The sequence below is a fragment of the Mirounga angustirostris genome, unplaced genomic scaffold (genome assembly GCF_029215605.1).
Source record: "Mirounga angustirostris isolate CCGP_5_RB_7025 unplaced genomic scaffold, mMirAng1.0.hap1 SCAF_10, whole genome shotgun sequence".
Classification (NCBI taxonomy): Eukaryota; Metazoa; Chordata; class Mammalia; order Carnivora; family Phocidae; genus Mirounga; species Mirounga angustirostris.
In genome coordinates, this window is record NW_026991718.1 from 108,778,716 (window position 1) to 108,800,808 (window position 22,093).

General features: G+C 58.8%; 1 protein-coding gene across 3 annotated transcripts; it reads right to left on the bottom strand.

Annotated features, from left to right (window-relative positions):
- Positions 1-55: 55 nt before the first annotated feature.
- Positions 56-19,505, bottom strand: HSPA12B (heat shock protein family A (Hsp70) member 12B). Of its 3 annotated transcripts, XM_045885464.3 has the most exons (13): positions 19,366-19,505; positions 13,804-13,863; positions 11,886-11,983; positions 10,763-10,887; positions 7,703-7,889; positions 7,289-7,393; positions 6,884-7,000; positions 4,774-4,948; positions 3,784-3,870; positions 3,237-3,341; positions 2,866-3,124; positions 2,293-2,396; positions 56-1,653 (listed from the first exon to the last, which is right to left on the bottom strand). In XM_045885464.3, exons 2-13 carry the CDS (start codon positions 13,844-13,846, stop codon positions 1,016-1,018), a joined length of 2,043 nt encoding a protein of 680 aa, XP_045741420.1. In that variant the 5' UTR covers positions 13,847-13,863; positions 19,366-19,505; the 3' UTR covers positions 56-1,015. The 3 variants fall into 3 exon arrangements, with proteins under 3 accessions (XP_045741420.1, XP_045741419.1, XP_064428943.1); XM_045885463.2 differs by lacking the exons at positions 13,804-13,863; positions 19,366-19,505 and adding an exon at positions 12,208-13,752; XM_064572873.1 differs by lacking the exons at positions 6,884-7,000; positions 13,804-13,863; positions 19,366-19,505 and adding an exon at positions 12,208-13,753.
- Positions 19,506-22,093: the final 2,588 nt, after the last annotated feature.

The following is a 22,093-nucleotide window of genomic DNA, read 5'->3' on the forward strand; positions in this document are numbered from 1 at the left end:
CCCAGCCCCGCCTCCACTACTCTGTTGGGGTCCCCTTTGTGATGTACCAGCAGGCTATACCTTCACCTTAGGCACAAATGCTTTATTGTCACCTTAGGGTTCTCAGGCAGGTGGGGCAGTTGCAGGTCAGGGGTGGGCAGGGAATGTCCCAATGGCATAGTGAGTTGATGGCAGATCCAGGATCAGCCCTTCGTTCTCCTTCTGTCTCTCGACAGCCCCCCCCAAACCCCACTGCCCTTCGGTGGCTGGGATAGGGTGCACGTGGGTCATTCATGGGCTTCTTCAGATGAATTCTCTGTCCTGAAGGAAGGCCCCCCCCAGCAAGCTCCCCCTACATCCTCTCATAAGTGCCTTCATCCTGCATCCTCCTCTTTAGCCTGTTAATTGAGAAAGTTTAAAAATTAAGTCATACCTGGATGGTCAGTACCACACCCGGGAAGGTCCTGTACCCCTGTGCTGCTCGTGCTAGCCTCCAGCCATTTTTCTGCACCATAGGGCCTCTTTGCCCAGCGCCCTGTGCTGGCTGAGCCTATCAATCCATGTACTGGGCCCTTCAGGCCCAAGCCCTGCACATCCTCTGTCCTCCTGCTGCCCCTCCTGCAGCGGCCCTGCTCCGCCTCTCCCAGCTGCCTCCACTTCCCACCCCCCCACCCCCCAGTTCAGGCCAGGGCTTGGTCTTCTGCTGCAATCTGCCTTCGGGGTCACGTGCCCCTTTGTGGGCGCACCGTCTTACGAACCTCTTCTGACTCTTTGATCTCAGCCCTTGGCAGGGCTCTTCGGCCTTCCAGTCAGCCGACCCGGGCCCAATTCCAAAGCGAGAGTTTGTCCCTACCCATCCTGCGACCTCATCTCCCCGGACAGGAGGGCGGGGGAAGAGGCGCTGACTTCAGAACCAGCAGCTCGGTCCACGCGAGCCAGCGCCCCAGACTCCCCCCTCCCCCCAACCCCCCGACCGCACGCAACAGGGCGGGGCCTGGCACGGGGTGGGGATGGGGCTGGCACGGCGCCCGCGCGCTCAGTTGGAAAGAAAGTCTATGGCGGCGCGCACGGAGCGATTTGTGCTGACGTCGACGGCGGTGACCCTGATCTCGGTGTCGCCAAACTGCATGGCGGCGCGGATCTCGCGGCGGCCGGGGGACGCGCCGTCGGAGGGCTCCAGCTCGAGGCTGAGCGCGCCGCACTTGCGCACGCCCGGGTCGGTGATGAAGCGCGCGTCCTCGGCGGCGCAGCAGTACAGGTTGATGAGCACGCGCCGCTGGCCCGGCCGCGCCGGGCAGTAGCTGCGCCGCACCTCCTCGCCCAGGGCCACCGACTGCTCGGCGGCCACGAAGCGCTCGAAGACGTCGGTGCACCAGCGGCGGCCGTCGCGGACCAGCAGTTTCTCAGGCGGGTGGCGCCCGGCCACGAAGCGGTTGAGCACGCCCACGCCGTAGGTGAGCGGCGAGCGGCGCACGCGCACCACGCCCGGCGCCTGCCCGAACAGCACCGCGCCCTTGAGGATGGTGAGGCCCACGTCGTGCGGGACCACCACGCGCAGGCCGCGGGCGCCCAGCGCCGCCTGCACCGCGTGCTGCAGCACGGCCGACTCCGCAAAGCCGCCCACCAGGAAGAGCAGCTTCACGCCCTGCACCTCGGGCCGCGCCAGCAGCGCCTCTGCGGGAAGGGGCGGGGTGGGGGTGGGGGGGGGGGAGAAGGGAACGCGAGGTGAGAGAGCGCACAGGCCTCCGAGGCCGCCGCCCTGCGGCCACAGGCACCTCCCCTCCGCCATCCTGTACCCAGCTGGCAACTAGAAACTGGTTCCGTCACCCTAAAACGGTAGCCGGGTTCGGAGGAAGAAAAACACCGAGAGTTTTCATTGAGTGCTTCGGGCAGTCTTCACGGGCTCTGCTTCCCCTGCACTCTACCCCCTTTCCTCTCGCACCACGACGTGGAGGGCGAGATAAGGATATGCATTTTCATGTACTAAGTGCCTCCTGCCGACTGTGTGCACATCTCTAGTATTTCAGCTCCCTGGGATGACAGTTTTGGGGACCCAATACTATCACCCCATTTTATAAATAAGGAAACCAAGGCATCAGGGGTTCTTTCACAGTCAGAAGAGAGACTATACACATCATCCCTCCGAGTTCTTAATACCCACGACACTGTGTCCTCCAGGTGTTTCAGGTGATTCTGGGTCTCATTCCAGTGTATGGATGGGTGGAGGCTTCCAGGCACTAATGGGGAGGAATCATTCCTGCATCTGAGTGTGAATGTGGGGGTCAGTGGAGGACTCAAGGCTCAGGCACTCACCTATGTGCTGGATGATCCCACTGACCGTGGGCTGAAAGAGCTCGTTCATGGCCTCGCAAGACATCCTGAGCATCCCCTGTGAGGACCACTTCACGAAGTTCACGCTGTTGGTGAAGGGGGCACAGGCTTATCGGTGGGGTCTGGGGTTCTACCCCTGCTCCAGGCCAGTGGGCCTGGGCACTGACTGCATATTGTGTGTTCTCCCAGCCCCACTCCCTCAGGGGCTTTAGGCGCCTGCCCGCTCCAGTTCCAGGCATGAAGCCCCAGGAGAGGAGCCTCCCTTTGTCTCTGGGCAGAAGAGCCAAGGCACACTGGCTGGCACGGGGTGTGTGTGTGGCGGGATGGGGTGGGGTGGGGTGGGGAGGCTGCCGCGGTGCGGGGAGGAGAAAGATGTCGGCCCTTCCCCCAGTTCCAGCCGCGGATTCTAGCTGGGATGCTCATGCCCCTCTCCTACTGTCGGCTGGCAAGAAATGTGCACGGGGCAGGTGGGGCAGACTCTGGGGCCCACATGCTCCCTTGCAGGGGCTTTCCCCATCCGCAAACCCTGCTTGAGTTCATGGTCCCTGGACCCACCTGCTCCGGCGCAGGGCTGTCTCCACGTTGTGGCCTCGCTGTTTGCGGTAGAAGTCGATGAAGGAGAAAGGCAGCGAGATGTTGAGCGCCCCTGCGCGGTGCGGGCCCGCCGTGCGTTTGCGGGCCTCGAAGGCGATGGTCAGATCCACCCAGGCTGCCGGCCGTTGCCTTTTGAAGGTGGTGATGAAGTCCTCGCCGAAGATGCGGCCCAGCAGCTGCTCAAAGGCCAGGTCCACGCCCACCGCGCCGTAGGGGCCGCCTGGGGTTGGGCAGGGGATAGAGGGGGAGTCAGCGCAGAATCTGCCGCCAGGGGGCGTTGGCGGGGCCCGGGCGCGCTCGGTACCAAGGGTGCTGCCTGGCGGGCTACTCACCAGATGCCTTGTACAGTTCCTTGAGGGTGCCATGCGGCTGCTCCAGCTGGTGCACGGTCAGGTCCACAGTGCCTCCTCCGCAGTCTGCCACCACGTAGCGGTCTCCTGCGGCGGCGAGCGTGAGCACGCACTCCTGGCCCGCTTTGCACCCTCAGCTCTGCTTCCCTTCCAGATTCACCCAGCCCCCAGCCCTGCCCCAGACCCGAGCCTTGCCTGCGGGGAGGATGGGGGTGGGAGGAGCTGTAAGGGGCTTCCAAGTGCTTAAACCTTAGGCTACCGGGTAGGGACGCAAGGTTTTGGGGGAAAGTGTTTCCAGGACTCTGCAACTTCATCCGTGGAGAATCCCCAGGAGAAGTGGGAGTCAGGGGCGCGGCTGAGTGGTGTGGGGGTGCAGGTGACCGTGACTGCCAGGTTAGGTGCAGCTGATGGAGGAGTAAGGGTGGGGTTTCTAGGGGCTAGAGCCCACTTCGCGAATGTTCCCTTGCCCCCTATCAGTGTACGTTCCCCGCAGGACCCGAGAAACGCCCCTCTGTCCCTCCTTCCCCACCTGCTTGCATCTCTGCCCACAGCTCTCCGACGCCAGACTCCACCAGGAACGTGCGGCTGTGGCGGGACCGGCGCAGCTGCTCGCGGGCTGGGGGTCGAGGGACAGCAGGACAGTGGGGTTAGAAGGAGGTGCCTCTGCTAGAACGCTCGGCACCCCCTCACCAGCACCCTCCATGAGCATCTGGACCAGCCAGTTCTCCTGAAACTCTTGCTCTACTCTAACTAGGAGAAGGCAGTGCTGAACCTCAAAGGGTCTGGAAGAACCCAATGGGGTACGCTCCAGTGTTGGGACCAACAGCTGAGGGGAAGTATTTCTGGCTGCAGGACATTCCCTTAATGCAGGCTGGCTCATGGCAGGGCAAAATTGGGGTTAGGACAGTTTGGCCGGGGGAGGAGTTCCTGGGGGATCCAGGGGAGCCCAGGACTTGGGACCTCTTCTTGTCATGGGAGACAGCATCTGGGAGAGTGACTAAGACTGACCACAGCTGTCTCAGTGCCCAGTCCTGGTACTGGGGCTTGAGCTTGGTAGCGGGAACTTGGGGCTATTGTGGGGGGAATGGGGATGACAGCTATGTACCAGGATGGGAGAGGTGGCTGATTCAGCGGCTGCTGAAGAGAAAACTCTTGAAGACCATCTTGGTTCAGAGTGGGGGCTGACTTCCTCCTTTGTCAGCACCTCCCCTCGGGACAGGTTGTTTCCCCTACCTTCAGATTGAGGACTGGGGCTGAGTCCTACCCTCCTCAGACAATGATCTCCTAGGGCAAGGTGAGATCTCTGTCCTCGATTGGGCTCCCCCAGCTCAGGGCCATGCCTCCTCCCTCAGACTGAAGTCCACCAGAGATGTTTCTGCCCTCTCAGATTGGGCTGGAGTGGGGCAGGGGGTTGTCTCCTCTTGATGTCGGACATGGCCGAGCCTCTGGCCTCAGTGACCCTCTGACCCTCCCAGGGCAAATGTCATACCACTGGGCAGTGCCCCTGGGGGCAGCTCACCCTGCCGGAAGCTGGAATCGATGGAGCGGCGCTCACCCAGGCGTCCACTGCCTGGAGCCCGGCTGCTTAGGTCCAAGAGCTGGTGTAGACGCAGCTTGCGGCAGTAGACAGAGGCGGCCTCTGGCTCCAGGGCGATGAGGAGTTGCTCTGCGTCCTCCCTGGACACCAGGCCAGCCTGGGGATAGGTGGTGGGCAGGGCCAGGGAGCTCCATGGGCCAAGTGTCACACCTCAGATGGCACCTCCGGGCAGGCAGCCAGGGCCTGGGGGGCTCCCCACCTCCTCCCCATCACACCCCAGCCATGGTAGGCCTCTCAGGCCCCTCCATGCTGCACAAATTTGGAGCTTCCTCAGAGCTACCCTGTGACCAGCCTGGGGAGGGGCACGGCCACAGCCAAGAATACCATGGGGTTGCCCGGCAGGAAGAGACTAGACAGTGAAAACCTAGAGCACCTGGGATCTGCCCCTCCAAGCTGCCCAGGGTGGCCCAGGCTCTGGCAAGGTCCCCTTCACAGGTGCAGGGCTGGCCAGCTGCGCACCGGCTGAGGGTGTTAGCCCAGACTCTAGCACAGTGTGTACGGGGTGTAATGGCCAGATCACCAGTTAGAGCAGATGGTGTGTGCGTGGGGAGGTCCCCTTTGGCTCACTGAACCCTCTTCCTTCACCAGGCTGGTGTCAGACAATAGCCACACTCCCCACTCTCAGGAGAACTTTGTTCCCCAAGAATCGGATATAGGCACCAAGAGACAAACAGTGAAATTGCAGACACCAGGCCAGGCCAGTTGCGGGGAGAAAAACCTGGGATCTGTTACTTCCTGTATCAGGACAGGGGATCCCTCCCCCTGTGGGAAGTACTTTATAGTTTTGTGGGATTCCCTGGATTCTGTGCAGGTGGGGGTTGGGGATGGGTGGGTATGGAGACTTCCCGCCCAGGGCCAGCCCTTCCTGAACTGGCAGCCTGGGACCAGTGTAGGAGGAAGCAGGTTAGATAAACCGGCAGGGGGCACTGCGGGGGGGGGGGGTTGTTTGTTCTGGCTGGGCACGGCCTTGCTTTCATCCTGGTCTCTGCAGGGGGGATGCCCACTACCTCAGGGTTAGCTCCTTCCGGTGACAAGCGTAGGCACCCACAGACCTGGCACCTGAGGCATGCCTGGCCCACAGGTGTGTGGGGGTTGGGGGCTCTGGTATCTTCCAGGGGGTGCACCGGCAGGCCTTTTGGAGGTCCTCGGGTGTCCCCCAAGGCCCCAGGGGGAGGACCAAGCCATGAGTCTTCTCTGGGAGGCTGTGCTCCCCATCCCCCCATCTCACTAGAGGTGGGGGGACTTGAGTTGTGCGCCCCCCCATTCTCCAGACCTTTGGGCATCTCTTACGGTAGGAAGCCCAGCAAGCATTGGTCCAAATCACCTCCCTTCATAATTTCATCGCCCTGTTTCTCCTGCTCAAAGACTGACAGTGGTTGGGGCTCGGTGGTGGCGGAGTCCCTGGAAAATACTGGTGCTGGCTGAAGCGGATGTTCTTGGTGCCCTGCCCAGCTACTGTGTGTTGGCTCCCAGCTGCCCCCTTCTCTGGAGAACTGCCCTCAGCTGAATGGAAACCACCTCACTTGGAGAAGTTTCCCCCACACCCCCAGGAACCAATGACAGGCTGATACGGATCCAGAAAAAGCCAAACGCCTTGCCTCACTGTGGTCAACTGCTGGGTACAGCTCTTCCTCCAGTCCTCTCCACGGGATCAGGCTGAGGCTAGACTCCAGCTGAGACCACGTTCCTGCTCAGCTCTTTCTCCTGCCCATTTCCCTCACTCTTTCTCCTGAGAGCCCTTCTTCAATACGCTGCATGCACAAGAATCCCTCTCTTGCGCTCTGCTTCTAGGAAACCTGACTTAAGACACCGGCTAGGCTGGCCTGGGCTGTGCCTCTCATCCCCTCTGCTCTCTGTTCCAGCAGGCTCGCACCCTCTCCTGGTGGCAACAACCCTCCAAAATGCCCAGCAGGGGAAGGCCGCAGGTCTTTACGCAATGACTGGTCCCAAGGGTGGTGGGTAAAGGAGGGTCTTGGGGGCCTCCGTGGAGCCCTCCTGAGTGACGCCCCCTGCTCTGTCTGCCCGTCCTCACCAAGTAGGCAGCCTCCCGCATGAACTGCTTGGCAGGCTGTTTCCAGATGGCGGGCACCGTCAACACCCAGCGCACAGTGTCCTTCTCTAGCAGCGATGGGCACTGCTCCCTCAGCTCCTGCAGCAGGAGGGGGCAGCAAGGGGTAGGCTGGTTGGGTTGGGGGGGGGGTATCTTCAGCCTTCTACTTAGGGGAGCTGGAGTTGCTAATCGAGCCTCAGGAAGGACTTCCCAGCTGAGTGGGAGGAATTCCTAACGCCCGCCCCCCCCCCCCCCAACACCTGTATGTCCCATGCAGGCTCCATCCAATGGGAAGGCAGGGGCTGGAGAAGATGGTTTCTGACCCCTGCTGGATAGGCTGAGAGGAGACGATGGACCTGGGGGTCCCTGCCCCGGGCCGCAGCGCACCTGAAGGGCATGCTCCTTGAAGAAGCGCAGGGCATGGGCGAACACCTCCAGGGCAGGCATTTTCTTTCCATTTACAGCCTCTAGCTGGGTCTTCAGGGTGAGATCCTGGCAGGGTCATAGGCAATTCTGCAGAAGGCCATAGCTCTGCCCCCACTTCCTGACGACCCCTCTCTGAAAATCACCCCATTTCCTGCTGCTTCGCCTCTGGAGTGTCCTCGCTAATCCCACATTAGTGCTGTCCCCAGCCCCTCTCGTTAGCCCCGCCTCTCCTCTAATCCTGGCCTCACCCCCCTAGCCCCGCCCCCTCAGCCTCTCCTCACCTTTTACCTTTGCTCCCCCTCCGTGAGCCCCTCCCTTTCCACTCCTGGCCCCGCCCCCCTGGCTGGAGCGGCCCGGAGCCAGAATGTGCCTTACAGTGGTGCTGTGGATCTTCATCTTGAACTTCTCGAAGTAGAGCCAGTCCCGCGCCTCCTCAGGGTCCAGATCGTGGTAGTAATCGCGGGCGGTGTAGCCAAAACTGTGAAAGGCGCCCTCCGGGGTCAAAAGCAGGCAGGTGGGGGTCTTCTGGTGGGCCACTCCTGGGTCCCCGCCCTCCCATTTCCTGTGGAGGCACAGGGCTGTCAGTGTGGTCGGCGAAACCCTCCCTTCGTGGGGTTGGGTATCGGGCTCTGGGATCAGCTGTGTGATCTTGGGCAGGCCACCTAGCTTTCCTACATGTAATATGGAAATAATAATAGTACCTACCTCTTAGGGGTCTTGTGAAGATCGTGCTTGGCATCCCCTTAAATCTCCATAAATGCTGCTCATGGGATCCTGCCTATCCATGGGGCCACTGGACCCATCAACATCCTCAGCTCCTGCTTCCTCCCATGAGGTATACCGTTGGACTTCGCCTCCCTGTACTCTTATGCAGCAGCAAGCCATCATCCACCTGCCTGGGTCTGGCCTCCTGATGTATCCCTAGAGGACCCTCGCAGAGGCTTTCTCCCAGCCAGACGGTTTGCCCTCCTCTAGGCTATCTTCCACCGCCAAGCTCCTTCAAGGCATCGATCATTCCTATCTGACCCACCTTGGCAGCTACACCCAGTTGACTGCACCTCCAGCAGGACCCCAAAACCTGAACGAGATTCCAAACCTCCCCATCTGCAGGTGCCATCTGGAATTCCACCCAGAACTCCCTGTCTAGTTCATTGGCCCGGCAACTTCTTTCTCCCCTTCCTCTGCCTTCTCTGATGCCCTGACCCCTCTAGGCCAAGCTCATCCCTGCAGCCTTTAGGGGAAGGAACTGGGAATCCAGGCAGAAGGAACAGCATGTGCAGAAGTTTAGAGGTGTGGAAGAGCCAGGAGAACCAGCTATAGGCTGGCTCAGTGTGCAGCTGGAGAAAATACAGGAATGTTAAAGTCAGCTAAGGAAGAGCATCAAGTGCCATATCTGAATTCTGTCTTGATGGGTTTTAAGTAGGAGAATGAGGAATCATAACCACATCTGCCATTAGAAAGGTCACTGGTTGACCTTTGTGGTGGCAGCAGGGGTTACCGGCATTCAGTTGCTGGTACGCAGCTTTCTGTTCACGCCCAGGAGCTACACACCCTTGAGGTGACTGGCCAGGGCACGATAGCCCAGATCAAGGCTCACACAGACTTGTTGGAGGGCATCACTCCAAGGAGATCAAGTCCTGCTCCTGGCAGGCACACCCCTAGACGATGAAGCTACCAGGGCCAGTGTGGGGTGGAGGCTCCGACCACTCTGGAAGTAACCATCCACATGCTTGGAGGTAAAGTCCATGGTTCCCTGGGCCGTGCTGGGAGAGTAAGAGGGCAGACCCAAAGTGGCCACACAGGAGAAAAAGAAGATAGGCCAGGCCAAGCAGTGGATGCAGAACTGGTGTTTGTTAATGCTGTGCCCGCCTTTGGCAAGAAGAAGGGCCCCCGTGCCAACTCTTAAGTCTTTTGTAATCCTGGCTTTTACTAATAAAGCCACTTAGCCCAGTCAAAAAAAAAAAAAGAAGAAGAAGAAGAAAGAAAAGAAAAGAAAAGAAAAGAAAAAGAAGAAAGAGAAAGAAAGTTCACTGGTCCCCATGTGGCAACAGCCTGGAGGGGAGGAAAAATGGAGAAGGAAAACCAGAGAGGAGGATATTGCTACCATCCAGGTGAGAGAGGGTGGGGCTGAACTTAGGGGTGGTGGCCATGGAGAGAAGTGACTGGGTGTTCCAGAGATATTAGGGAGATAGAAATGGCAGGTCTTGGTGGCTAGTAGGGGTGGGGAGGGTTTGGGAGGAAGCCAAGATACCCTCCAGTTACTTCCTGTGACTGTCCCCTCCACAGGACAGCGTCCTTTCTTGGTCCTCAGGCCCAGCATGGAGTCCAGCATGGTTTTCGTCACGTGTGCTGACGAGCATGCCAGCTGGGATGCCCTGGAGCTCCTAGAGGGCTGTAAGTGCCCAGAGCCTTTGTGGCCTTATGTGGATGTGGACGGAGCAGGGAAGGGGGAAGGACAGTTCATGCTTATGCAGCTGAAGTCCCTTGTATCTTTGGGGAAGTGACCCTTATGTTTGTCTCTCCATCCACCCTACCATCTACCCTCCCAGGCCTTGGGAAGCCCCTCGGCTCCCCGATCCCGGTCGGGGTTGGAGCTTTGGGGTCTTCTAGAAGGGTCTTCCACCTACTGGCTGCAGCTTCACTAAGAATCCTGCTCCTTCAAAGGATCAGGGTCTTGAGACCTGGAGGGCAGTGTCAAAAAATGTACTGTTCAAATAAAGCTCGACTACATCAGAATGGGTTTTTTGCCCATCTCTTTCCTAACAACTGTGTGACCTGTTAACTCAGCGAACCCTCTGATCCTTCCCGTCTTTGTCCTTCACTGAGGTGTTCAGCCTAGGAATCTGCCTGTCTACCACACACAAATCCCAGCACAGGTTTTCAAGGAAGGCTATTCATTGCAGCACTTTTTGTAATAGTGAACAATTAGAGGGGAAGAAGCCTCCCAAAACCATCAATAGAAAAATAGACGAATCATGACACATCTGTACGTAGGACACTATGCAACTATTAAGAGAAACTGGCTTCAGTAGGAGCTGATAGGAAGAACAGGCCTGTTAGCTAAGATGCGCGCCCTGAGCCCAAGGGAGCCGGGCGGCTGCCTTGCTTTTGTTGTTTGCCTGGTTCCTTTATCTTTTTCCTTTTTAAAGAAAAAATAAAGCAGGTGGATTTGAAAGAAAAAAGAAAGAGAAATTGTGGCTTTATGTGTTGACACGAAACATCTACAAAATAATGTTGAAAGTTTAAAGTAAGGCAAGTTGTAGGATATCTCACTTTTATTTAAAAAACACATATATGTGCAAATATGCGTGTGTGTTGGGGACGGAGGGAGCTCGGGGCAGACTCCATGTGTCCTCAGTGACAGTCCTTCTGAGACCAGGCCCATCCCAGGGAGTGAGGACCCCCGCCCCCGTCTCCCAGCCCAGCCACCCTCACCTCATCATGTGGATGGCTTCAGGATCACTGGCAAAGCTGAAGGCGTAGCCACTGGAGGTGGTCCCAAAGTCGATGGCCACCACCACGGAGAAGGGAGCACGCTGGGGGGCCCGGACCTCGGGCTTCTGTGAGGGTGAGACCCAGAGTTAGGCAGCAGCCAAGGGCTGCATGCCCGAGCCCCTCCTCTCCTCTGGCTGTGGTCCAGACTGGCCCTGCCCCAGTCACCTGCCCGGGCTCCCCTCCCCTTCCCAGGCTCCAGGCTGAGCCCCAGAGCGACCAACTGCTCAGAATCCCAAGGCCTCTCAGGTCACCCTCTGCAGCTTTTGGCTTAAGCTCCTGCTTTCCTCTTTGGGTTCTCTGCCTGCCTTCTGCCTGGCCAGCCTGAGCCCCACCCCCCTCACAGCTCCTCGGGGCAGCTTCAGTAACACACAGACCTGTGTATATTTGACCCCCCAGATCTCTGTGGCCACAGTGAGACAACCAGACTCCGTTGGTTTTATGGCAGAGGAGAAAGGCCTGTGCACGGGCCCACCGTGGTTCCTTCCTTCTCCCAGGCCAGGCCTGGGCTCCCTGAGAACAAGGGGATCCCCAGGCTGGATCACTAGGGTGAGGCCATCCTGGGTGGGGTGACCCAGGGAGTTTGAGGGAGGTTTATATCCTGGATACTTCAAGCTAGTAGTTTCCAAACTAACTTTTAGCAATGTGTCTTGTCTTCCCCAGATATAACTTGTATTCAGGGAGAGCTGTGGTCCACAGGAGGGGGAGCAACTCTGGGAGGCCCACTGCTCTGAGGACCTGAAGTAACTACATGCTCAGAAGTCTCCCTGCCCTAGGCAGGCTCTGGTCCATGGATGGCATCCTGGAGCGGGGCTGTTCGGGTGTTAAGTTACGTTAGTCACCTGAGTAGAACTGTTACCCCTACAGTCCAAGGTCACCTGAGGCTAAGTCTTCTGGGGGAGACATAACTGGAATGTGCAGGGGCAAGAGGCATGGCGCCACCCCCAGCCCACCCCGGGCCCTGCCAGGGCTCTGCCAGACACATCATAATCCAAGTTCTCTGGAGCACGACCCCTCTCCATAGCACCCAGCCTCCCACCACCAGGATCCCTGCTCCCAGGCTTACTGGAGACTGCGAGGGTGTGAGTGGGGCGATGCCACAGCTTTCCTGGGTTCGTGGGGAGCCAGGCGGGCTGGGCACGGGGGACCGCTCGGGGCTGGAGCCTGCAAAGAGAGGGCAAGTCACTCTGGCACAATCAGGGTAGGGGCTGGTGGCTGGGCACTGGGAGGTTCTCCATCAGTCCTTGCTGTGCTGAGGCAAGGGGCACCCTGCTGGGGGAGGAGGACTAGTGGGGGAGGGGAGGAAGGACAAGACGGGGGCAGGGGCAGACTGAGGGCCTGTTATCAATTTGAGGTGACCTCCCCCTGAAGGGTGACCCATGCCTCACCTGGTGACTCCTCGTCTCCCCAGCATCCCTCAGACGCAGCAGGGGAGGGGAGAGACAGAGAAGCATTATGGGGGGTGGGGGAGACTGAGTGCAGAGAGAGAAGGGCAGGAGAGATGGGGTGGGTGGGCTCCTGGGGTGGAGGTGAGGGTGGAGGGTAGAGAAACCAGAAAAGGTGGGGAACTACAGACGGAACTGAGCAGGAGGTAGGGCTGCTCCCCTCCCTGGTAGACTTTGGCCACATGGTTCTAATCAGGACCCAAAGGAGCCACCCTCCCTTCCTCCCTCCCTCCACTAAGGGCCAAGGACAGGCCCAGCTGGTGGGGATCGAGAAGGGGAATAGCACTTCTCCCAGCCCAGCCCTCAGCTGGGGGGTGTCCACAACACTAGGAAGTTGGATTCTGAGCCGCCCTTCCCCATGACACACAGAAGCCTGGAGCCAGCATTTGGGGGCAGGAGGCCCCACTGAAACCCTCTCACAGGCCCAGGACTGAGCTGGACCTTTGCTGGGAGGAAGCAGAGCAGCTCCAGAAGGCAGCCCAAAGCCTGGCTTGGAGGATCACGCAGCTTAAGGGCCTGCCTGGCTGGTCATCCCTAGGCATGGGCTGGTGGCTCATCACCACCACACTGGGCTCTGCTAAGGCCCCTGCCGGGGGTACTGGGGCTGCCCTGAGATTCAGGTGTGGGGACAGGGAGGTGGCCCAGGAGGCTGATGGGGTCTGGTGTGAAGACCTGCGGACACGTCGAACTGGTCTGGCTGGCTTTAGGCTGAGCCAGGGCCCGGGGCCTGTGTTCCTTCAGCAGCTGTCCTGCCCCGAGCCCTGACAGGTCCCAGTTTCCCGGACCTTGGGGTACGCGGGAACATATGTGAGGCATGAGGGGGACTCAAGGAAGTGCCTGGACCGGGCCAGAGTCTGTCTGGAGGTGTTGGAGGGGCAGGGTAGGGGGGTGGCTCTCCCAGGGCTCCTTCTTTCTAGGCAGCCGGCACAGGCTTGGGCCCTGCCACCAGCTCCAGCCCGAGGGGCCGAGTTGCTGTGGCTGGAGCCTGGGAAGGGAGGCAGGAAGGAAGGCCCAGCCCACCAGGTCTTTGTTAATGGACTTCCTGAGGAGTGTCCCTCCTGCCTCCCGGCCTGCCACCCCTGCAGAGAACGCGGAGCCAGCTCCCAGACCCGGCCACAGGCAGATGCGGGTGTATACATGCAGGGTTCTGTGCGTGCAGAGCCAGCTGCCAATACACACTCCCACACAAGGCCCTGCACACAGAGACCTGCCCACAGGCAGGCAGACACACGCGTGCGCACACATACACACACACACACACGCACGCACGCTCATACCAGGTCCCATGTACACAGACCTGCTCAAGACATGCACACGCACACAGTCCTGGGCACACAGACCCACTGGGCACACACACACTCACAGACACAGTCCTGTGTGCACCAACCCCCCCCTGCACAGACACACTCGCTCAGCACCCTCTTCTGGGAGACGCAGCCGTGTGCAGACTGGGGGTGGGTCGCGGTGCCCGGGTGAGTGGGGTGGTGGGTCAGGGCCAAGGCTGCGGGGGGGGGGGGGGCGGGCAGGGGAGAGTCTTACCGAGGTACAGCCCCTGCAGGCCCATGTCCGGGACAGCCAGCATCTTTGCAGGCCCTGTGACTGTGAGCAGGAACAGACAAAACAGAACGGCATTTATTTGTTCCTTTGTTTCCTCTCTGAATGCTTATTTAGTTTATTTGTTTACTTTCGGCTGGAGCCCTTTGAAGCGAATGCCAGGCATCATGTTGTTTCACCTATAAATTCTTCAGTACATCCCGCTAACAGAGAAAGACTTTAAAAACATCGTCACAACACCGACCTGATGTGTAACAATATTAACAGTAATTCCTCAGGCTCATCTAACGTTCAGTCCCACAGTCCCCGCTTGTCTCAAAAACTTAACAGTGGCTTTGTTGCAACCAGGATGCTCCTAAATGTTTTCAAGCGCCCAGTCCGTGCCAGGTGCTTGCGGACATCAGCGACCCAGAGAGACACTGCTCCTGCCCCCGGAGGCCCACAGCCTGGTGGGAAAACTGATCATAGTCAGATAATCACCCAAGTGATTTTGAGATTACAAACGATGCTGTCAAGGTCACAGCTGGATACCAACCAGGCAGAAAGGCTTGGTACGGCTGGAGAGGCTGGGCCGGGCCGGGCCGGGCCGGGCTGATCCTGTAGGCAGGCCCCTGGGGACCCTATTTTATTTATTTATTTATTTATTTATTTATTTATTTATTTATTTATTTATTTTATTTTATTTAATTTTTGAAGATTTTACTCATTTGAGAGAGACAGCGAGAGCATGAGCAGCGGGGAGAGGCAGGGGGCAGGGAGAAGCAGACTCCCCCCGCTATGCAGGGAGCCCGATTTGCTGAGCTTGACCCCAGGACCCTGAGATCATGACCTGAGCCAAAGGCAGACGACTGAGCCATCCAGGAGCCCCTTGGGGCCTCTATTTCAGATCCGGTTTTATATGAAGGGCAACAGCAGATCTGGAAAGGTCTGAAGTACCAGAGCAGAGGTGGGGGCATGACTAACCTTGCATTTTAAAAAGCCCCCCTGGCTGTATGGAGGGTGCAGATTACAACAGGCGGCAGGGAAGCAGAAGCCCTATCAGGGCTCCAGGCGACAGAGGATGGTGGTGGCTGTGTGTCTTGAGACAGAAGTGGAGTTCTGAAGTTAGAGGTTAAAACCAACCGGGCTGACAGAAGATGGCCGGATTGGATATGGGGGCTTAGGAAGAAAAAGATGTCAAGGGTGACATTGTCCAATTTGAGCTATGAGGTGGACAGTGAGGTGGACACTGGCGAAGGTGGGGCTGGCAGGGGCAAGGGGCAGAGTTCTGGGTGCAGTTTTGCAACTGCCAAGAGAACAGACCGAGGAGCCAGATGATGTATGATGCAGAGGTCAGAGGGAAAGCGGAGGTGGAGAGGCGCATTTGGGAGTCACGGTCACGGGAGGCCTGGCGGGGAGTCGTGGGGGAAAAGAAGGGAGCACCAGCACAGAAAGCTGGCTGGAGGAAGGCTGGCTGCCCGAGGAGACTGGAAACCTGCTATGGTTCCGGGAAGATCTCAGATCTAAGAGATGCGCCTGAAGCTAGATGCCTTTAGAGGTTATTCGATGAGCCTCGAAACACCTGTTTTAATGGCCCAGGGCCAGCATTTCGGCAGAATGATGGAGATGGGGTAGAAGTCAAGGGAGCCTAGGCAAGGAGGGAGCACAGGGGAGGAGATCGCAGCGGGCACTTCCAAGAAGCTTGGCTGACCTCCGGGGCTGGTGTGAAGGTAGTAGCTGGAGGAACAGCCAGCCTGAGGAGGGGAGGATGGGTTTTCATTTTCTTCTCTACGATGGGAGGAACCTGAGTCTGTGTCTGTGAAGTTCTAGGGGCCAGGCTAGAGGTAGCAGCACTGCAGCCCCCGAGAGCTGTCAGAAATGCAGAACCTCAGGCCCGGACCAAGAACCACTGCGTCAGAACTTGCATGTTAACAAGATCCTAGGGGGTTCTGGGCACAGTCGAGTCTGAGAGGTGCCACTCGACATGTCCCTGGGCCAGTCATCACCCACGCTATTGGCCTCAGCTGCGGGCCTGGCAGCCCCCCCCAAACAAAGGTGAGGCTGCTCAGAGCCCACTCCGCCTCTGTAGCCAGTGGCCGAACAGGAGGTTTTGCTAACAGAACACAGGCAGACACAGGTCTGGGCACCATCACGTGCAATCACACGCATGCACACATCCTTGCTCACACACAGCTGACACAGCCCAGCCCAGGGAGACGGACACTCAGACATGTCCAGAATACTCCCCCATGGCCAGCACCATAGAGATTTCCAGACACATGCAATCCTGCTATCAGCAGAAGCGCTCTGCTGGATGCCCAGGAATGAGAATCACGGGAAAGTTAGGGGCTGCTTGTGGGTACTCAGAGCAGCAGGGTGGTGCTAAGAAAAGGGAAAGCAAATATCGGGCATGCGTATGAGCCTGAGAGCCAGGACAGGGGCTCAGCTCGGGTGTTCGGGAGGTGGTTCTCCCCAGCCCCAAGAGCTGAGTCTGCATCTCTTCCCAACTCTGCATTCATTGACAGGACACGGGCAACTTGAAATCAGCCATAATGGAAGCATTTACACCACAGAAATTGGCAAACACTATAAATTGGGTTTTTCTCCCTCTGACAGAGTTGATGGTAAAACATTTACCAGCACACAACTGGATCAAGTCCACAAGGGAGAAGCTGACAACCCTGTGTGTACATTGTTTCGATTCTTCAGCCAACACTGAGCATTTCTTTGTGGCAGGCTCTGTGCTAAGTGGTTGAATGGATGAATGGATTTTCTGGACCAACGCTATTGTATTTGGAGGAGAATCAATCTAGAACCACCAGGAAAAAAAAGACTCCGGAGTCACCACTCTAAGCTGGATTCCATGTCCAAACTGTGCGCCTACAATCCTCCCAGCTATCTGGAGCTGCTCCAGTTATCTCCCATCTCTGAGTATGTGGGCACAGAGTGCTCCTACTCGGGGGTCTCAGGGCGGGCCAAGGGCCTATTATGGCATCTGGCCAGAGTGCATCATGTCACCTCTCTCTGCTTCAGTGTCTCTCCCGTAAAATGGGTCACACAGGGGGCTTGTTAAGACTGACAAGTTCAGGGGCACCTGGGTGGCTGGGTCGGTTAAGCGTCTGCCTTCAGCACAGGTCATGATCCCAGTGTCCTGGGATCGAGCCCTGCATTGGGCTCCCTGCTCAGCAAGAGCCTGCTTCTCTCTCTCCCTCTGCTGCTCCCCCTGCTTGTGTGCACGCACTCTCTTTCTCTCTCTGTCAAATAAATAAAATCTTAAAAAAAAAAAAAAAAAGACTGACAAGTGCAGGTAAAGAAGGTGGTTGATAAAGGCAGGACTTGGACAGATGTGAGCAGTTGTTCTTTTCCTTCATGGTGTGGATTCAGAATTTTCTCTTGTTCTAAGTTTTTGGTCGTTTTTTTTTAAGATATTATTTTTAAGATATTATTTATTGAGAGAGAGCATGAGCCAGGCTTGGGGGGGGTGGGGGGAGGAGGCTCACCAAGCCGGGAACCTGACACAGGGCTCAATCCCAGGACCCTGGGAATCATGACTCGAGCCAAAGGCAGACACTTAACCAACTGAGCCACCCAGGCGCCCCAGAAGTTTTTGGTCTTATTGAAGCTTTTATTCTAATCATTCTGAGTTCTTTAGGGAGGGAGGGAGGGAGGACTTGAATCAATCTGTGTTAAAGAAGAAGGATCCTGATGATTCCTTGAGAGGTGGAGGTAGAAGGGGGTGGCAGCCTTATAAGTCTTTGGGACATCCCCCACCCTGCACTCACACCCAGAAACATTTAAGGAGAATGCTAACTATCAGGCTCAGGACAACACTGGTTCCCGAAAGCTATGACTGGGCAGTATCCACAGCTGGAAATGGGGCAAAGTAGACCCCCACCCCAGCGGCTCGCTGATTTCAGACTGGTGATGCTTAGGGGTTTGAGCATAACTGGGTGGGGCAGTTTGATTTACACAGAAAGTAACTTCATTTCCTGGCAACAAGCACAGGCTAAACTCTGGCCCTAGCCTGATCCCTACCCTACTCACAGACAGACCCTTAACCCTCCCACGGACTGACTCCTAGCCCTTGGCTTCATATTGATCTCCCATCTTCAGCTTCACATTGACCCCTGGCCCTGACTTCTACCCAATAGGTATGACCTATCAGTCACCGGGGGGCCAGGACAGGGTGTGGCTGAGTCCAAGGACTCCAAACCGCAGACTCCCATTCCAGAGTGCTTCCCAGACTCACAAAAGCCAAGGACTTCTGGCCTGATGGAGAACATTTTCCAAGAATCTCTGCCTGGGGAGGGGAAGTGAAGGCTGGGTACTTATGCCCCCAAAGAGCACCGAGGTAACGTGGTGTTGCTGGATTTCAGGGCTCCAAACATACCTGTCCTCTGCCCATGAGGACAAAGAGCCCACCCAGATCTTTACAGTACCCCTCCCTCCCTTGCACGCTTCCTCTCACTGGACCCTGCCTCTCCCACCCACTGTTCTCTGCTCAATATCCTGCCAGCTTGTCAACGGAATAGGACCTGTCAGCAGGCCAAGAGGCCACAGGCATTTCTCCCAAGCCACAGATTGGACCAACCAGGGCCAAGGACAGATGAGAAATGGCACCCAAAGGGCTGCCCCAGTCTGTCTCTGGAGAGGAACCCTCAAGGAGAGGGACCAGAAGGAGGCTGTGGGGTAGGGGGGCGGCCTCTCCTGCGCTGGGGCACGGGGAGGCATAAATGGCCTCCCATGGCCCTTCCCTGTCCTCAACTTTTCTTTCCATACATCCTGCCCCACCCCCGCTGGGTCCTCATCATTGCAGCAAAGCCAGGTCACAAACAACGTCTGTCCCACTGAGCCCAGGGCCCGAGGCCCCTCCCATCCTCTGCCCACCAGTCCCCCATCACCTCCCTCACCTTCTGGGGCGCTTGCTCTCACGGAGAAGCCATATTTTAGGGCTCCCTCCCTCCCAGTCTCTCTGCCCCACACGAGCTGGCTCCACGGCCCCGGCAGGGAGCCCAGACCCCACACATCCCACGAAAGAAACCAGAGGTCCCTGTCCGGAGGCCTGCCCACAGTCAGACACTGTAGCATCCTGGCCACTCTGCCATTCTGGAGCTTCCCAGACCACAGGCCCTGGGAACCCCCTCCCCCCACCAGGTGACTCCCCCGCCCCCCCCCCCACACTCAACCTCCAGGTCTCCACGTCTGGCGTAGGCATTGTGTCCTCCACAAACTGGCTTACTGGAGCAGACCCCCGCCCCACTCCAGCCCCCGAGCCCCACCCCTACCGCGGCACAGGGCTCTCCTCAGCTCCCCCACTCTCCGCAGAGCCGGTGTGGGGTCCCGAAGCCCGGAGGGGAGCCCACGGTCGCCGCTTCAACTGCTTTTCTGAACCCGCAGCCCCACTGGAGAGAACAGCTTGCAGGATCGGTCCCCAGCCCGGCCGCCCAGGGTTAGGAAGTCTTTCGGGCGGCGGGGTGGGGGGTGTCGGCCGACAGCCCGGGACCGGCAGGACGGCACACCTCCCCGCCTTTCTCTTCTTTGGGAAGCCCCCCGGCGCCCAGAACTCACCTCCGCCCTCCCGACAGCTCGACCTCCGTCCACCCGCCTAGATCCCGGGCCCGCAGCCCGTGACCGTGCCCCGCCGCGGCGGCCGCAGCCCTCGACGTGCGCCCAGCCCGCGCCTCCGGCTCGCCCCGCGCCGCCCACCCCGCCCGCCGCCCCCTCCCCCTCCCCCAGGCCGGATGGCCGCGCGCTCCCGGCCCAGATGTGCGAGGCCGGGGCGGGGCCTGCCTGCGCGGGCCTCTCCGAGGGGCCCACCCCGGCCCCGCGTCCCGGCCCCTCCCTGCGCCCCTCCAGCGCCCCTCCAGCGCCCCGCCGCTGCGCCTCCACCCCTCCGCCCCGCCCGCAGCCCCGGGGGTGGGAGGGAAGGGTGAGGAGGGGCGGTGGAGGGAGGGAAGCGGAATTCCAGACCCCTCGTCGGCCTCCTGCGGCCAGCGGCCGAGGAGCTCTCCCTCCCCGCCCCAAAGGGCCCACCTCGGGGCTCAGCTCAGGTCAGCCCAACTCCAGAGCCTAGCCGCTGCGGAGGGATGGCCCTGGCTCGGACCCCTCCTGTCCCCTGGCCCAGACTCGAGTCCCCAGTCCGTCCCACTCTCCACCCCCCATCCAGCCCTAGCCAGGTCTCCAAGGGTCAGACAGAAAAGGCCTAATTGAGGGTGAGGTCAGCCCCTTGGGCCCCAGGCTGGGGCCTAGCTCTGTCCTTGATGAAGCTTGGGGCATTGAGGAAGGGTTCTCGCAGGCTGGGGCCCCATTCCTGGCAGGGGGTCACTGGGAACTCACCCAGCCTCCTCAAGGAGCACCCAGCCCCTTTCCTTGGAGAGGTCACAGCCTTCCTATCCTAACCAGGTGCTCTGGGGGATGCTAGGACATGACTCCAAACAGGGGTTTGCCAGATGGAGACCCCGTTCTGCTAGGCCCCTCTAATGCAGCTAACCTACCTTGCCCTGCACCACCTCCCTGGTTCTGGAGGGCCTGGGCCAGACCCCTTTGCCTCTGCCCAGTGTGCCCCCGAGGGTACTCAGCCTGGGCACAGGTGGGAGGGGGCCAAGGGCTGCTTTTCAGCCGCATCTCTCTGCAGTAGGGGGTCTGGCCTCCGGTCTGGTCTGTCACCCCCCCCCAGACAAGGGCCCCACGGTTCTTTGGGCATCACAATTGTCCCGCCACCCCAAACCTTTGCTGGGGCCGTTTTTCCCTCCCTAGAAACTGTACCTCCTCCCCACTGCCCATCTGAAAGCTCATCAGCTGAAGTGTCACCTCTGCTAGGCTTCTTGCCCTTGTTATCCGGGCCACTGCCCTGGAGCGCCCCTGCAGCAAGGCGGGGTGGGGGGTGGGGGGTGCTGCACCAGTGTGCCATGTCGGTGGCTGGCTAGTAAGCCAGCAAGGTATCCAGTCGGCAGCCTCCACCCGCTGCTCCTGCAGGTGCGTCTCCCGGGACCGTGTCCATGGGTTAGTGCGTCTCCCGGGAGAGTGTCCCCCAGGACTGTGTTCGTGTGTTAGTGTGTCTCCCGGGACCGCGTCCACGGGTTAGTGTGTCTCCCGGGACTGTGTTCATGGGTTAGTGTGTCCCTCGGACGTCTGTTTGTGTCTTTGTGTCTATGTACATTATATATGTGTGTCTTCGTGCGTGTGTTTGCATGTGTCTGGGTGTGTGACAGGTGTGTGATGGGAGCTGTCAGCCCTTCCTGTCATGCCAGAGGCTGAGCAAAGGCAGAGAGGGCGGAAGTGGCTGCAGGGGAGTGTATGGAGACCGGGCAAAGGGTCTGGCCCCTCCAACGCAGTCTGTCTCTTGTTTTCTTCTGCCCTTCCTTCCATCCCCACTCCAAGCTCTACCTCTTGGCTCATTTCTGAGAGCCATGGCAGCAGGCTCTGAGCAGGAGTGAAGAAGACTCATGGTAAGGGGTCCCCAGGCCTCAGCATCCTTCCACTTGGCAGGCTTCCCCCCCCCCGCCCCCCTTTTTCGGGCCCTCTCAGTCTGACTTGGGAGTTACAGGCCCCACCCTTGGGCAGCTTCCAGTCTAACAGAAGGGAAGGACAGCAAATAACCCCAGTGAATCCTCAAAGTCAAAAATGTTTCATTCAGTTGCCAGCAGGTTGGGGCCCAGGAGGTCATGCACAAGGATCCTGCAGAGCCCCTGCCTTTACCATCCTCTCTCTCTGTGCCCTTGCGACACCCTCCTCTCCCCTCCCAGTGCCATTGTGGGCCCGCCCACTGACCTCACCAGCTTTCTGCTTCTCCCGGGGTGGGGAAGCTGGAGGAAGGATCAGCCTCTGAGAGTATCCTCCCAGGAGCAGCCTCTCTCCAGGCCAGGCTTCCCCACCCTGGCCTCAGCTCCTCCATTCTCTCAAGGACGCCCTGCCCTTCCAACCCATTTCTATTGTGCAAGTGAAGGTGACTTTCCAAAGCGCAAGTCTGGCCCTATCCCTTCCCCACTTATATTCTCCGTGGCTCCCCACTACCTGCAGGAGAAGATACAAGTAATCCAAGGTGTGGACTGCCCTTGGTTGACCTCTCAAACTCCCCTTCCCAGACCTAACCTCTAACCTCATCTCCAGCCCTTTGAACACAAGCTCCAGAACTTTGTTCCCCCTGGGCCAGGCCCCTAGCCCTGACCTGCTCAGCAAAATCCTTCTTTCCCTTGAGCCTTTGGGGAAAAAACTGGCCCCTTGGACCTTGTTGTGGGTGCTGTGTCAGTTTGGAGAGCCCCCGGCCCCGGTGATCACTAGGGGTCTCTCAGGAAAA